This window comes from Rhinatrema bivittatum, chromosome 8, assembly GCF_901001135.1.
Source record: "Rhinatrema bivittatum chromosome 8, aRhiBiv1.1, whole genome shotgun sequence".
NCBI lineage: Eukaryota > Metazoa > Chordata > Amphibia > Gymnophiona > Rhinatrematidae > Rhinatrema > Rhinatrema bivittatum.
In genome coordinates this window covers 95482818-95494985 of record NC_042622.1, presented here as the reverse complement: position 1 = coordinate 95494985, position 12168 = coordinate 95482818, and the positions used below count along the sequence as shown (strand labels likewise).

General features: G+C 43.3%; 1 protein-coding gene across 1 annotated transcript in view; it reads right to left on the bottom strand.

The window, feature by feature from the left end:
• Positions 1-12168, bottom strand: part of NOTCH1 (notch receptor 1) — a 149935-nt gene that overhangs the window by 24107 nt on the left and 113660 nt on the right. The window contains exons 19-25 of the mRNA XM_029610808.1: positions 10316-10517; positions 9306-9459; positions 8509-8693; positions 7825-7957; positions 7041-7298; positions 1680-1792; positions 640-1208 (exon numbers count right to left, since the gene is read on the bottom strand). Of these exons, the coding sequence (XP_029466668.1) occupies positions 640-1208; positions 1680-1792; positions 7041-7298; positions 7825-7957; positions 8509-8693; positions 9306-9459; positions 10316-10517 (1614 nt within the window). The remainder of the gene's footprint in view (positions 1-639; positions 1209-1679; positions 1793-7040; positions 7299-7824; positions 7958-8508; positions 8694-9305; positions 9460-10315; positions 10518-12168) is intronic.

The window sequence follows — 12168 nt, the reverse complement described above, 5'->3', positions numbered from 1 at the left end:
TGCCGAGCAGGTGGATCCCATGGAACCTGCCTGCTCCACATGTTCCATGTGCAGGAGGGCTGCGGCTTGCCTCATGTTAGAATGCAGGTGGCAGGCTCCCAGATAGCATAGAGGGATCACAGCCACTGTCACCTTGCTTAATGCTCTTCTAATCAGAATATGTGTTTTTGATTGTAAAGACCTATGCATTGCTAAACAAAAGCTATCATAAAGACTTCATTTTTACAGAATGAGTTTTGTTACCCTAGCAACCCTTTACGTTAGCACTTCCTCAGTTGAAAGGAACAGATTTTGGTGAAGAAGCACCTATTAGTTAGTTGGAATGCCTCATGCCTGTATTTCTGCAGAAGCATGAGAAGTGAGTGAAAATATAGTGGTGTATTTTGCCTTTTAAGAATGCCTGAGCATTTGTTGTTTATTAAGCATTAAGTATGGCAAATATTTTTCACATATTTAAATATGTCTGTTCTCAAAAACTGCTAACCATTCAGAAGCAATGTATTAATTCTACTTACATTTTATGATGGCATTTTCCCCACAAACACAAAATGTAAAAAAAAACCCATAGAACATCTGGCTCATTTTTAAAACATGAATAAAAGATTTTTAAAAAAGTGAACTTAGGGGGTCTTGACTTACTTGCACTGGACTTCAACTTTCTGACAGTCAAACCCATCATAAAGACACCCGGCATTGTTGCACTGGGAGTCACATTTGCCATCACTGAAATACGTCCAGCATTGCAGGGACTGGGTACAGTTCTTCCAGGGGTCATTGAAATTGAGGGAGCAGTCCCCTCCATCCCAGCCGCAAGCATGGTTGTTGCACTTTCTATCACAGATCTTGTTGCCAGCATGCTCTGCACACACTGCATTCTCACACTGCTCCTCCATCTCGGGTGGTGTGATGGTCTGCCCCACACCTCCCAAGAAGCTGAAGTCCAGGATGTGACAGAAGAAGCCATTGAAGTTGACTGGGCAGAGACACTGGTAGAAGGGAGCTTCGGGTACGGGCTGGCAGGTACCACTGTTGTAACAGGGGCTGGAATGGCATGGGCTGTTCACAGGGTGCTGACATTCAGGCCCTGTAAAGGCAGCCGTGCACATGCACTTTGAGCTCCTGTGCACAGAGATGCACGTTCCTCCATTCAGACAGCGCAGGTTCCCACAGGTACGCGAATCATACTCACAAGATGCACCGTCAAAGCCCTGAGAAATGGTAACAAGGGGCACAGGATTAGAATAATCACTCTTCTGTACATTTATAATGCAATTGGTCTTTACTTAGATGACACACAAGGTCAACAAGCATAAGATGCATTGGCAGAGCTGTGTTTGGACTTCAGTACTGGATTGGCAGGGTCAGAATAGAGCTGTGAGGTATGACAGTAAGGACATGGGTGCCAGAAAGAAATGGGGGTGCACCAGCTGGAGCTGTGTATAGGGAACAAACACTGGAAGAGTACAAAGAGCTGCAGCTCATAAGACCTGTGTGTGGAACTTTTCATTTTGCATTAAGTCACACAGGAAGGCATTATGCAAACAGGAAAAAACATCTTTATTGCTGCTTTGAGCTGAGCGGATAGCGAGACATCACAGGGCTTTCAGCAAAGCAAGCCCAAGCTAGAGAAGTTAAAAAAAACCAAACAAACAAAAAACATCTAGGAGAAAAATACTTACTGGAGGGCACCTACAAATAAAGCCATGGCCAATGTTGCTGGCAACTGAACATGTACCACCATTCCTGCAGGGCTTCCCTTTACAACCATCCACCACAGTGTCACATCGGCGACCTGCAGAATGCACAGAATGGTATGTTACGAGGAATGCAGCAGAGGAGTGCACAAAACTATACAGAGCAGTGTAGAAGAGAGTATGACAAAGTTAGAACAATAAAAAAAAAATCTATGGAAAAATGACTTTTCCACGGATTGTCCTCCTGTTTGTTATAACAGTCATTTTTCTGTGGATATTTGTTTTTGTTACAATATTGAAATTCCCAGGAAAAATAAAACAAAAACTGAAAACGAAGGTCCCTAGACATACTGCATTAGTAAGAGGGCAGTTTTGAAAGGCATTTACTCAGGCACATGGGCATTTATCTGGGAAAATGGTTAGAGTGAAAACTGCCCAACTTAAATATGACTCAGAGCATGCGTGGAAACCACAATGTGGGTATGTTTTATAGAAACATAGAAATGACAGCAGAAAAGGACCAACTGATCCACCCAGTCTGCCCAGCAAGCTTATGCCAATATATGCTGCACTATGCAGGTTACCCTTATGCTTATCAGTTTCCCAGTTCGTAAAAGTCAGAGCCCTCGAATGATGTTTGAATCCAATTTCCCTTAACCCTTGCCATGGAAGCAGACAGCAATGATGCAGTTGCATGAAATGTATCAGGCATTCAGGCCGATTCAGTAAAAGTCGCGGGAGAGTGGGCGAGTGCCTGCTGTCCCTGCACGGGCAATTCAGTATTTATATGAGGGCCCGTGGTAAAAAGAGGCACTAGGGACACTAGCGCCTCTTTTTTGACAGGAGCGGCGGATGTCAGCGAGTTTGACAGCAGACGCTCAATTTTGCCGACGTCGGTTCTCAAACCCACTGACAGCCACAGGTTCGGAAACTGGACGCCGGCAAAATTGAGCATCCAGTTTTCAACCTGCGAGCCATGGGCTGATTTTAAATTTTGTATTTCTTTTATTTTAAATTATTTTTTTACTTTTGGGACCTCCGACTTAATATCGCCATGATATTAAGTCGGAGGGTGTACAGAAAAGCAGATTATACTGCTTTTCTATACACTTTCCCGGTGCCAGCAGAAATTAACACCTACCTTTGGGTAGGCGCTAATTTCTGAAAGTAAAATGTGCGGCTTGGCATTTGAAGCGCTATTTCCCCTTACTGAATAAGGGGTAAAGCTAGCACGTCAAACTCGCGTCCAAACGCGGTTAACCGTGTGCTCCACCGGAGCACACTGTACTGTATCGGCCTGTTAGTGATTAAGGGTAGTAAAAGCCAGATCAGCAAGTGACCCCCATGTTTATTTGTTCCCCAAACCGTAAATGTTGGGGCCCTCATTGGTTGCTGTCTGAATCCAATTCCCCTTTTCCCACTGCTGTTGAAGCAGAGAGCAATGATGGAGTTGCATTAAGCCTTGATACTGTTATTTGTTAAGGGTAGCAACTGCCATACCAGCAGGTAACCCCCAGTTACCCCCATGCATTCTTTTCTTTATTTCTAATCTCTAGCCTTTAGGGATTCACAGTGTTCATACCATGCCCCTTTGAATTCCTTTACTGTTTTCGTCTCAACCACGTCCTCCGGAAGGGCATTCCAGGCATTCACCACCCTCCCTGTGAAGAAATATTTCCTGACATTGGTTCTGAGTCGTCCTCCCTGGAGTTTCATTTCATGACCTCTAGTTCTACTCATTTCTTTTTAATGGAAAAGTTTTGATGATTGTGCATCATTAAAACCTTTCAGGTACCTGAAGGCCTATCATCATAGTTCCCCTGCACCTCCTCTCTTCCAGGGTATACATTTTCAGATCCTTCAGCCTCTCCTCATACGTCTTCCAACGCTGACCCCTCACCATTTTAGTCGCTCTTCTTTGGACCACCTCTATCCTTTTTGAGAAACGGGTACCAGTACGGAATGCAGTAGTACAGGTGAGACCTCACCAAGGACCTGTACAAGGGCATTATCTCTTTTTTCTTACTGGTTATTCCTCTCTTTGCAGCTCAGCATTCTTCTGGCTTTAGCTATCACCATGTCACATTGCTTCGCTGCCTTCAGATCATCAGACACTATCACACCAAGGTCCCTCTCCCAATCCATGTGCATTAGTCTTTCACTGCCCATCATATACAGCTCTTTTGGATTAACGCACCCCAGATGCTTGGCTCTGCATTTCTTGGCATTGAATCCCAGCTGCCAAATCTTTGACCACTTTTCAAGCTCTCTTAAATCACTTTTCATTCTCTCTACTCCTTCAGGTGTGTCCACTCTGTTGCAGATCTTAGTATCATCCGCAAACAGACAAACTTTACCATCTACCCTTCCACCAGGTTGCTCACAAAGATATTGAACAGAACTGGTCCCAAAACTATCCCTTAAAACTGTTCTTTCTTCAGCGTAGGTTCCATTTACCATTACACACTATCTCCTGTCAGTTCGCCAGTTTGAAATCCATGCTACTACCTTGGCACCCACTCCCAAGCTTCTCATTTTGTTCATGAGTTTGTGGGACCATTTCAAAAGCTTTACTAAAATCAAAGTAAATCACATCAATCCCTCTTCCCTGATCCAATTCTCTAGTCACCCAATCAAAAAGATCAATCAGATTTGTCCAACAGAACCTTCCCCTGGTGAATCCATCCTGCCTTGGGTCGAGCAATCCACTAGATTGTAGATCATTCGCGATCTTTTCCTTCAGCAGAGTCTCCACTAATTTTCCCACCATCAAGGTGAGGCTAACCAGCCTGTAGTTTCCAGCCTCCTCTCTGCTCCCACTCTTGTGAAGCAGGACCTCCACCGCTCTTCTCCAATCTTGCGGCACCACTAATGAACAGGTCCTTCAGCGGACCCAAAAGCACATCTCTGAGCTCTCTTAGTATCCTGGGATGTACCCCATTCGGCCACATAGCCTCGTCTACTTTCAGTTTTACTAGCTCTTTCCTTACATTCTCTTCTGTAAATGGAGTTTCATTTACTCCACCCCCATCCACAGTCTTGACAACTAGCAACAGTCTTTCTCCAGGGTCTTCTTTAGTGAACACTAAAGTATTTCTTTAATATTTCAGTCATTTCTTTGTCTCTCTCCACACAGTGATCTTTGGCACCTTTCAATTTCACTATACCACTTCGGACCTTTCTCTGATATATCTAAAAAATGTTTTGTCACCTTGTTTTGCCTCTTTTGTAATCCTTTCTTCCGCCTGACTTTTTGCTTTCTTGATTTCTTTCTTCATTTCCCTCAGTTTCACAAGATATTCTTCCCTGTGTTCCTCTTTTTGGGATCTTTTATATTTCTTGAACACTGGGGGGGGGGGGGGGGGGAGGGTTTGGCTTTTATCAGCCACGCCCTTTGAGAACCAGATCAATTTCTTATTTCTTTTACTTTTATTTATTTTAACATATAGATATGTTGCCTTTGTAATTGCTGCTTTTAGTTTGGCCCACTGTTGTTCCACCTCTCTCATTTTCTTCCAGTCTTCTAGTTCTAGCTAGAACATCTCCATTTTGACAAAGTCCATATTTTTGAAATTTAAGATTTGGGTCTGTGTGTGACCTCTGTATCCTATGTGCGATATCAAAGCAACCGTTTGATGATCAGTGGTGCTCAGGTGGGCACCCACCCGGACATTAGAAACATTATTCCTGTTAGTGAGCACTAGGGCGATTATTACTCCCTCCCTCGTGGGTTCCATTATCATTTTTTGACCACAGCCCCTTGAAGGGCATCCACTCTCTATTTCTGGTAGATTCCGCAGATTAAAATCTCCAACAATCCACACTTCTCCTTTCCTTCCCACCTTTTGAATGTCTTCAACCAGATCTCTGTCTAGTTCTTCCATTTGAATCGGAAGCCTGTAAACCATTCCAGTAAAAATGGATGCACCATCATCTTTTTTTTTTAGGATGGCCTATAATGCTTCTCTATTCCACATTCCTTGCAGTTCAGTTGCTTGGATATTGTCTTTGAAATAAAGAGCTACTCCTCCCACTTTTCTGTCCTCTGTCCTTCCTTAACAAGTTATAGCCTGGTATGGCCATATCCCAATCATGAGACTCAGTGAACTAGGTCTCTAACAGCAACAATGTCCGAGTCTGCTTCCATCATTAAGGCCAAACAAAATAGATGAGACCCAATCAAGCAGAAATCAAGAATTCAACATACAATAAATATTCCGCTAGTAATATAAGGCTCTTATCACATCTTTTTAAAGGAAGTATAAAGTGACCATCATATAATATCTCTTTGTATGAATGGCTTATGGGAAAGCCTTGGAAGTACGGCTTATGGAAAAAGCCTTTAAAACACAGATTGATTTAATCATCGGTCACTTATACTAAGTCCGTGTGTTCTTTTAGCCGGACGGCCCGGCCATCCATTGCTCCTACATTGTGACAGGGGCCAACCAATGGCACCAGTAGTCCCTGTGACATAGTAAGGGCAAAGAGCCACCGGTACCATTTTGATTACTGGCAGTCAACGACCCAAGTGCAGATCGCTCTCGGACCCCCACTGGACAAGCAGGGACTTTTGGCATGTCTTGGGGGGGTCAGGAGGGTGGGGATTTGTAGTTAATTATTATTATTTTTTTTTATATTCGCTCCATAAGTCGCACAGACATTTTCCCCCAACTTTTGGGGGGGAAAAAAGTGCGTCTTATGGAGCGAAAAATACGGTACTTTATAATATGGCTAACTTTAAATTTTTCAACTTAACTGGCCACAAGAACAGGTAGCAGTGTGCGACTCCTTGCAATCAATTCAGGCTAAGGAAGTTCTTGACCCTCTGCAATGTACTATGAGTTTTGCAGCATTAAAAAAATAATAAACAGGCACTCCTGTGGGCATTTACATCAGGAGAGGCAAACAGTCCATGCATATCCAATTTTCAGGTGCATGTGTGCCATTTTGCCGCTTCTCCACAGCCCACCCCAACAGCAGATGCAAAGCATGCTTACCTTTGCAGTTGCTGATTTTTAAAGAGAAAACTCGAGTAGGTTTCTTTTTGAAAATGTGCAGAAAGCACACCCCTTCAAACTGCCTGCATAACTTGCAATTACGCAGGCTGCTTGAATTGTCCCCTCAAAGACCAAACAATGACTGGAGCTCTGTTTCTAGAGTGAGGAGCTGCTGGGCTCAAATCCCGACCATGCCAATTTTCCTTTCCTGCATGTGTCTCATTTTTCGCCGAGTCATAACTGGGTAGAAATGCAAGATTGGCTGTGTTTGCTGAGACTGGAAGGTGCTTTGAGATCCTGCCATTCTTATCCCATTTGGAAAAATGGGGGTGTGACCCAAAGTTACCTGTGTATCCTTGCCTGCATTCACACCTGTAGTCATTGACCAGCTGAATGCAATTCTGGGTTCCCCGGGTGTCGCAGGGGTTGGACAGGCACTCGTTGACATCCCCCTCGCAGCGCTCCCCCACAAAGCCAGGAGGGCAGATGCAGCTGTAGCCACCCACTTTATCAATGCACTTCCCATTGTTGAAGCACTTGGGTTCCAGGCTGACCGTGTCAAAAAATGGAGTGCAGTCGTCAACGTTGATTTCACAGTGAATGCCTGTAAGAGAGATTGCCCAGTGTCATAGCAGGAACCTGGGGGAGTTACAGGCTTACTAATTATGCACGTGCTCGTCTGTACATCATAAGACCTCTCTGCCACTCACTGGAAGTATCTCAGCAACCTGTGTGCACCCCCTATACTGTGCCTCGTTGGTGAAGCTTATTAAACAAACACACAATGGCTTACTATCTGCGTTTTACAGCATGCTTCATGTATGTTTAAAATTCAAATGAATGCACATTTACATTATAAATAGGCACATTTTTCCTAGGAAATTGGTTTCATATAGCTCAGGATAGGATGCATAAAATGTAACAAGGCCTACAACAGTAAAAGCAAATTACTATGCCAAGAGAAGTTTGTTAGTACCTAACTCTTGCCCCTTTATGGTTGGTTAAATCTAATATTATAGTATACCAATAATTTTATATTACTAACATATTAATGTGTTTCTATTTTTAAAAAATTACATTCTAATTATTTTGTGTTCAGACAGTGAAACTGTCTAGCCTCATCAACATACCTTGAGTTCCTCTGGGGCAGGAACATTTGTAGGTATTAATGAGATCAATACAGATGCCTCCATTCTGGCAGGGATGAGACAGACACTCATTGATCTCTTCTGAGCAGTTAACCCCATGGTACCCAGCAACACACTAGGAGGACATGGGAGAGGAAAAAAACCTCCATTTACTGGGAGGAAACGTCCAGACTTGTACAAAAGAATTGACCCTACACACTACAGTTACATCTCACTAATTATCTAAGCTCTAAGACAATATTAATGTATAGATACGACCCAAGGTCGCAGCATGTGGTGTGACTGAGTTCATGATTAAGGGCAATGAAAATTCTATGGTTTTGGGAACTGGAGAAGTGTGCTCTAAAGGTAACCTGAATTCCAATCTTATCTCCAGTAATCAATGTGTGACCCTGATCTAGTTACCTATTTCCATCCTCCTCTGCTGCCTGTTCCCACAAACTTCTGTGGGCAGGGTAGGCTAATCCTATTTGAAATCTTAACTGTTCATATTTTGAAAAAAGTAAACCTTTCTGCTCATTAGGAAAACTAAAGAGTTTCAGCATAACCAGTGCTAACTTTAGCAAGGTCTGTCTCTCTACTCAAGGTCTTGCGAGTATGAAGGACCAATTCAAGAGCAGTACTGAAATGAATGCAAGCTTTTGGAGCTATAATCAGGCAGCATACCTCACAAGAGTAGCCTCCCAGATAGTCTGTGCATGTGGCTCCATTCTGGCATGGGCTTGGAGAGCACTCATCAACTTGCTCTTCACAGTAGCTTCCAGTGTACCCCACCTGGCAGCGGCAGTAATGAGTGTTCCCCGTGTCCACACAGTGACCAGAGTTCCGACAGAGATTTATCACATCAACATCTGCACAAGTAGAGAAGAAAGATGAGTGTGCAAAGGAACATGCTGCACAATAAGCATATTCCATGACAGCAGGGATGAGAACAAAACGAAGGCTTCTACAGGGACTGGCAGTGTCAGGCAGTATTTAGGGAGCAGAGAACAGTGAACAGGGAGACTCTGGTTCCAATCCCACTTCTGCTACTCACATGACCTTCTGCAAAATATCCATTTCTTTTGTACTCAAAAGTGAACAATAAATCATAGCAACATTTCATCCTGCTGCAGAATACTGGTGGCCTCATTTAGTGGTGAGTTCACTGCCACCGTGTTTGAAGACACCAGAAAAAGGTCTGCATACCTAACTATTTTCCATCAAAGGTTCTGCAGCAGGCAAACCAGAGGGGTTTTTTTTTTTCACGTCTGACAGAAGACCGAAAACAACAAATTTCACTGTAATCAAGATCAGTCTATGTCAATAAAATCATGTTGGTTTATCTATTAATCTTCCATAGGGATCATAAAACAATAAGAGGAATGCGGAGCAACTCCCCACCAGTGGTGCACCTTATATGAGATTTCAGGTTCCTGTTTCCAAAACTGCAACAGTGGTCACCCTTTTAAATAAATGCTCACCCTGCTGCCTAGCAGCCACTTCGCAGGAGACACTGGGGACGTCGCAGTAGAGACCAGTCCACCCGCTGCCACAGTCACAGCGGTAAAGGTTATTGGTTTGCCAGCATCTACCTCCGTTCTTGCAGGGAGACGAATCACACCACCGCACGAGGTTCTAAAGGACAAGATCAAGATCAACTCTGTGTAAGTTGCTAAATCAAGAGTTCAAAGATTAAAAGAATTGATACAACATACCAAAAAAGAAAAAAAAAAATCAAAGTGTACATAGGGAATGAATCTGTGTGTTTAAACTAAAGTTATTTCTTAAAAGAAGCGTATCTCTTGTAGATGTAAGGGCAGACTCCAGTCCATTCTTCTCTACAAACTTGGACTTTACATCTACATAGACATTTCATTAAAGTGAATTTTGTGCATCCCTAATAGCAAAATTTATTACAGGTCCCATACAGCTTGCACTTACTGGAGTAAAATGTCAAAGGTGCAGTCAAGATGATTTAAGGATTGAGCGTAGAATGGCTAGCTGAATCCGCCTAAATGTATTTTCATTTGGCTAGAAGCAAGTGTAGAGTTTCCCAACGCACGTACTTATACCCGCAGGAAAAAGAGGCGTTCCCAGGATGTAACTTGGTTGGGGAGAGAAAGTTATATACATATACTGAAGTTTAAAAAATGCATGCACATGTACAACCTATGTACTTTCTGTTCCCCCATTGGAGGTGACAAAGTAAAGCACGTAAGTTTTATCCATACAACCAGCTGATCTTATAACTTAAATCATGAGGTAGCTTGTGCCTATAGAGCAGATAAGATTGTGTGGGCTGAAAAGTACATGCGTACTATGTCAAGTGCCTTACTGAAAATTTACTCCACACTCTTCATCATAGAAGCCCAGAAAGCAGTTCCAATCATACTGTGCAGCAAAATAAAAGCAGAGGGCATTGCAGAAGGTAGGTTGTAGTTGCAGAAAGAAGAGGCACTGTCCTTGAAAAACAAGTGATGTGAACATTTACCTGACAGTTCAGACCGGTGTATCCCTGCGGACATGTACACTTGTAGGTCCCGTAGCTGTCCTGACAAGTTCCCCCATTCAGGCATGGCTTGGAGTCACATTCATTAATGTCATGCTCGCAGTTGCTGCCTGTGAATCCGGTTGGACATAGGCAGGTGAAGGTGTCAATACCATCCACACAGGTACCTCCATTAAAGCAGGAGCTGGCGTAAGGCAAAGAGAGCAATAGGTAGGTTCAAGCCTTAAAAAGCTCAGCCTTTCTGACTTCCTCTTATGTAGTGCTTTGTACACCAATACAACATGCATACAAAATCTTATATCATCAAAAATTAAAATAAATATATATATATGTTAATGCTATTAATTAGAAAAGAATTGTTATGATCCTTTACCAATTGCAATGTTGTGCCCTTTCTAAAAGGGGTATGCGTCATATGCCTTGATTTAAAAACCAATATGGCCACACTTTTTGTGAAGAGAAGGTTTTCATCGCCTTAGCTTATGCTAATTCCCAATACACCAGAGAAAATGAAATTTGGATCTCATTTGCAGCAGCTCACAGGGCTGGTAATATTCTTTCAGTTTTACTCTTGGCTTTCTTATTTATTTATTTGATTTATAGTCTGCTTTTTGGCACTTCAAAGCAGATTACGTTCGGGTACTCTTCCCATATCCCCAGAGGGCTTACCATCTAATAGGGTCATTCTTTATTGTGAGATGTGTTGGTATCACAGCGGTATTATTAAAATTTGGGGAAGTGGAGGAGCGTGGGCGGGGTTTGGGCAGAGATCTCCCAGCAGCAAATAATCAGGCCGATACAGAACGGTGTGCGCAGCGGAGCGCACCATTTAGCCCCCGTTTGGCCGAGCGTTTTTGACGCGCTATTACCCCTTATACTGTAAGGGGAAATTACGCATAGAAAACATGCGGCCAACCCCCCCCCCCTCCTGAAACGAAAAGCGCTCATCACATGCAAATGCATGTTGATGAGCCTATTAGTTAGTCACCCGCAATACAGAAAGTAAAATGTGCAGCCAAGCCGCACATTTTACACTCAGAAATTAACGCCTGCCAAAGAAAAAACTGCTTTTCTGTACACCCTCAGACTTAATATCATAGTGATATTAAGTCGGAGGCCCCAAAAATAAAAAAATAAAAAAAAAAAAAATATTGAAAAAAAAAAAAAATTCTGCCCACGGCCTACGGGTTGGAAAACGGATGCTCAACTTTGCTGGCGTCCATTTTCAGAACCCGTGGCTGTCAGCAGGTTCGACAACTGACGCCGGTAAAATTAAGCATCGGCTGTCAGACCCGCTGACAGCCACTGCCTCCTTATTAGTGCAGGCCCTAATTTAAATAAAGAATCACATGCCCAGGAGAGGTGCCTGGGTGGTGCACTGGGAGAGCAGGCGCTTGCCTCGGAGCACCGGCTCTCCCGCGGACTTTATTGAATCAGCCTGAATGTTTTTTACATTATTGCTGGCAGCTGCCCACTTTCACCCCCCCCCCTTTTTTTTTCCACAGAATAATGAATCTAGGGGCAAGTTTGTACCTGAGGCAACAGAGGGTAAAGTGACTTGCCCGAGGTAACAAGGAGGGGAAATGGGATTTGAACCCTGGTTTCCCTAGTTTGAAGCCCACCGCTCTAGCCACTAGGCTACTCCTTAGTTTGAAAGACAGAGAAATGGGTTGGCATGATGAAGTGTAGCAGCATCTACAAGAAATCTAGGTAGTGCTTTAGATGTACAGTTGTCGTAAATGTGTCTCCACTTACAGATACTTCAACAATCAGTATGCAATTGTCAAAAAAGCAATAAATGTACAGGCAAAGTCTCCCAATGGTTGCCGCAGCAA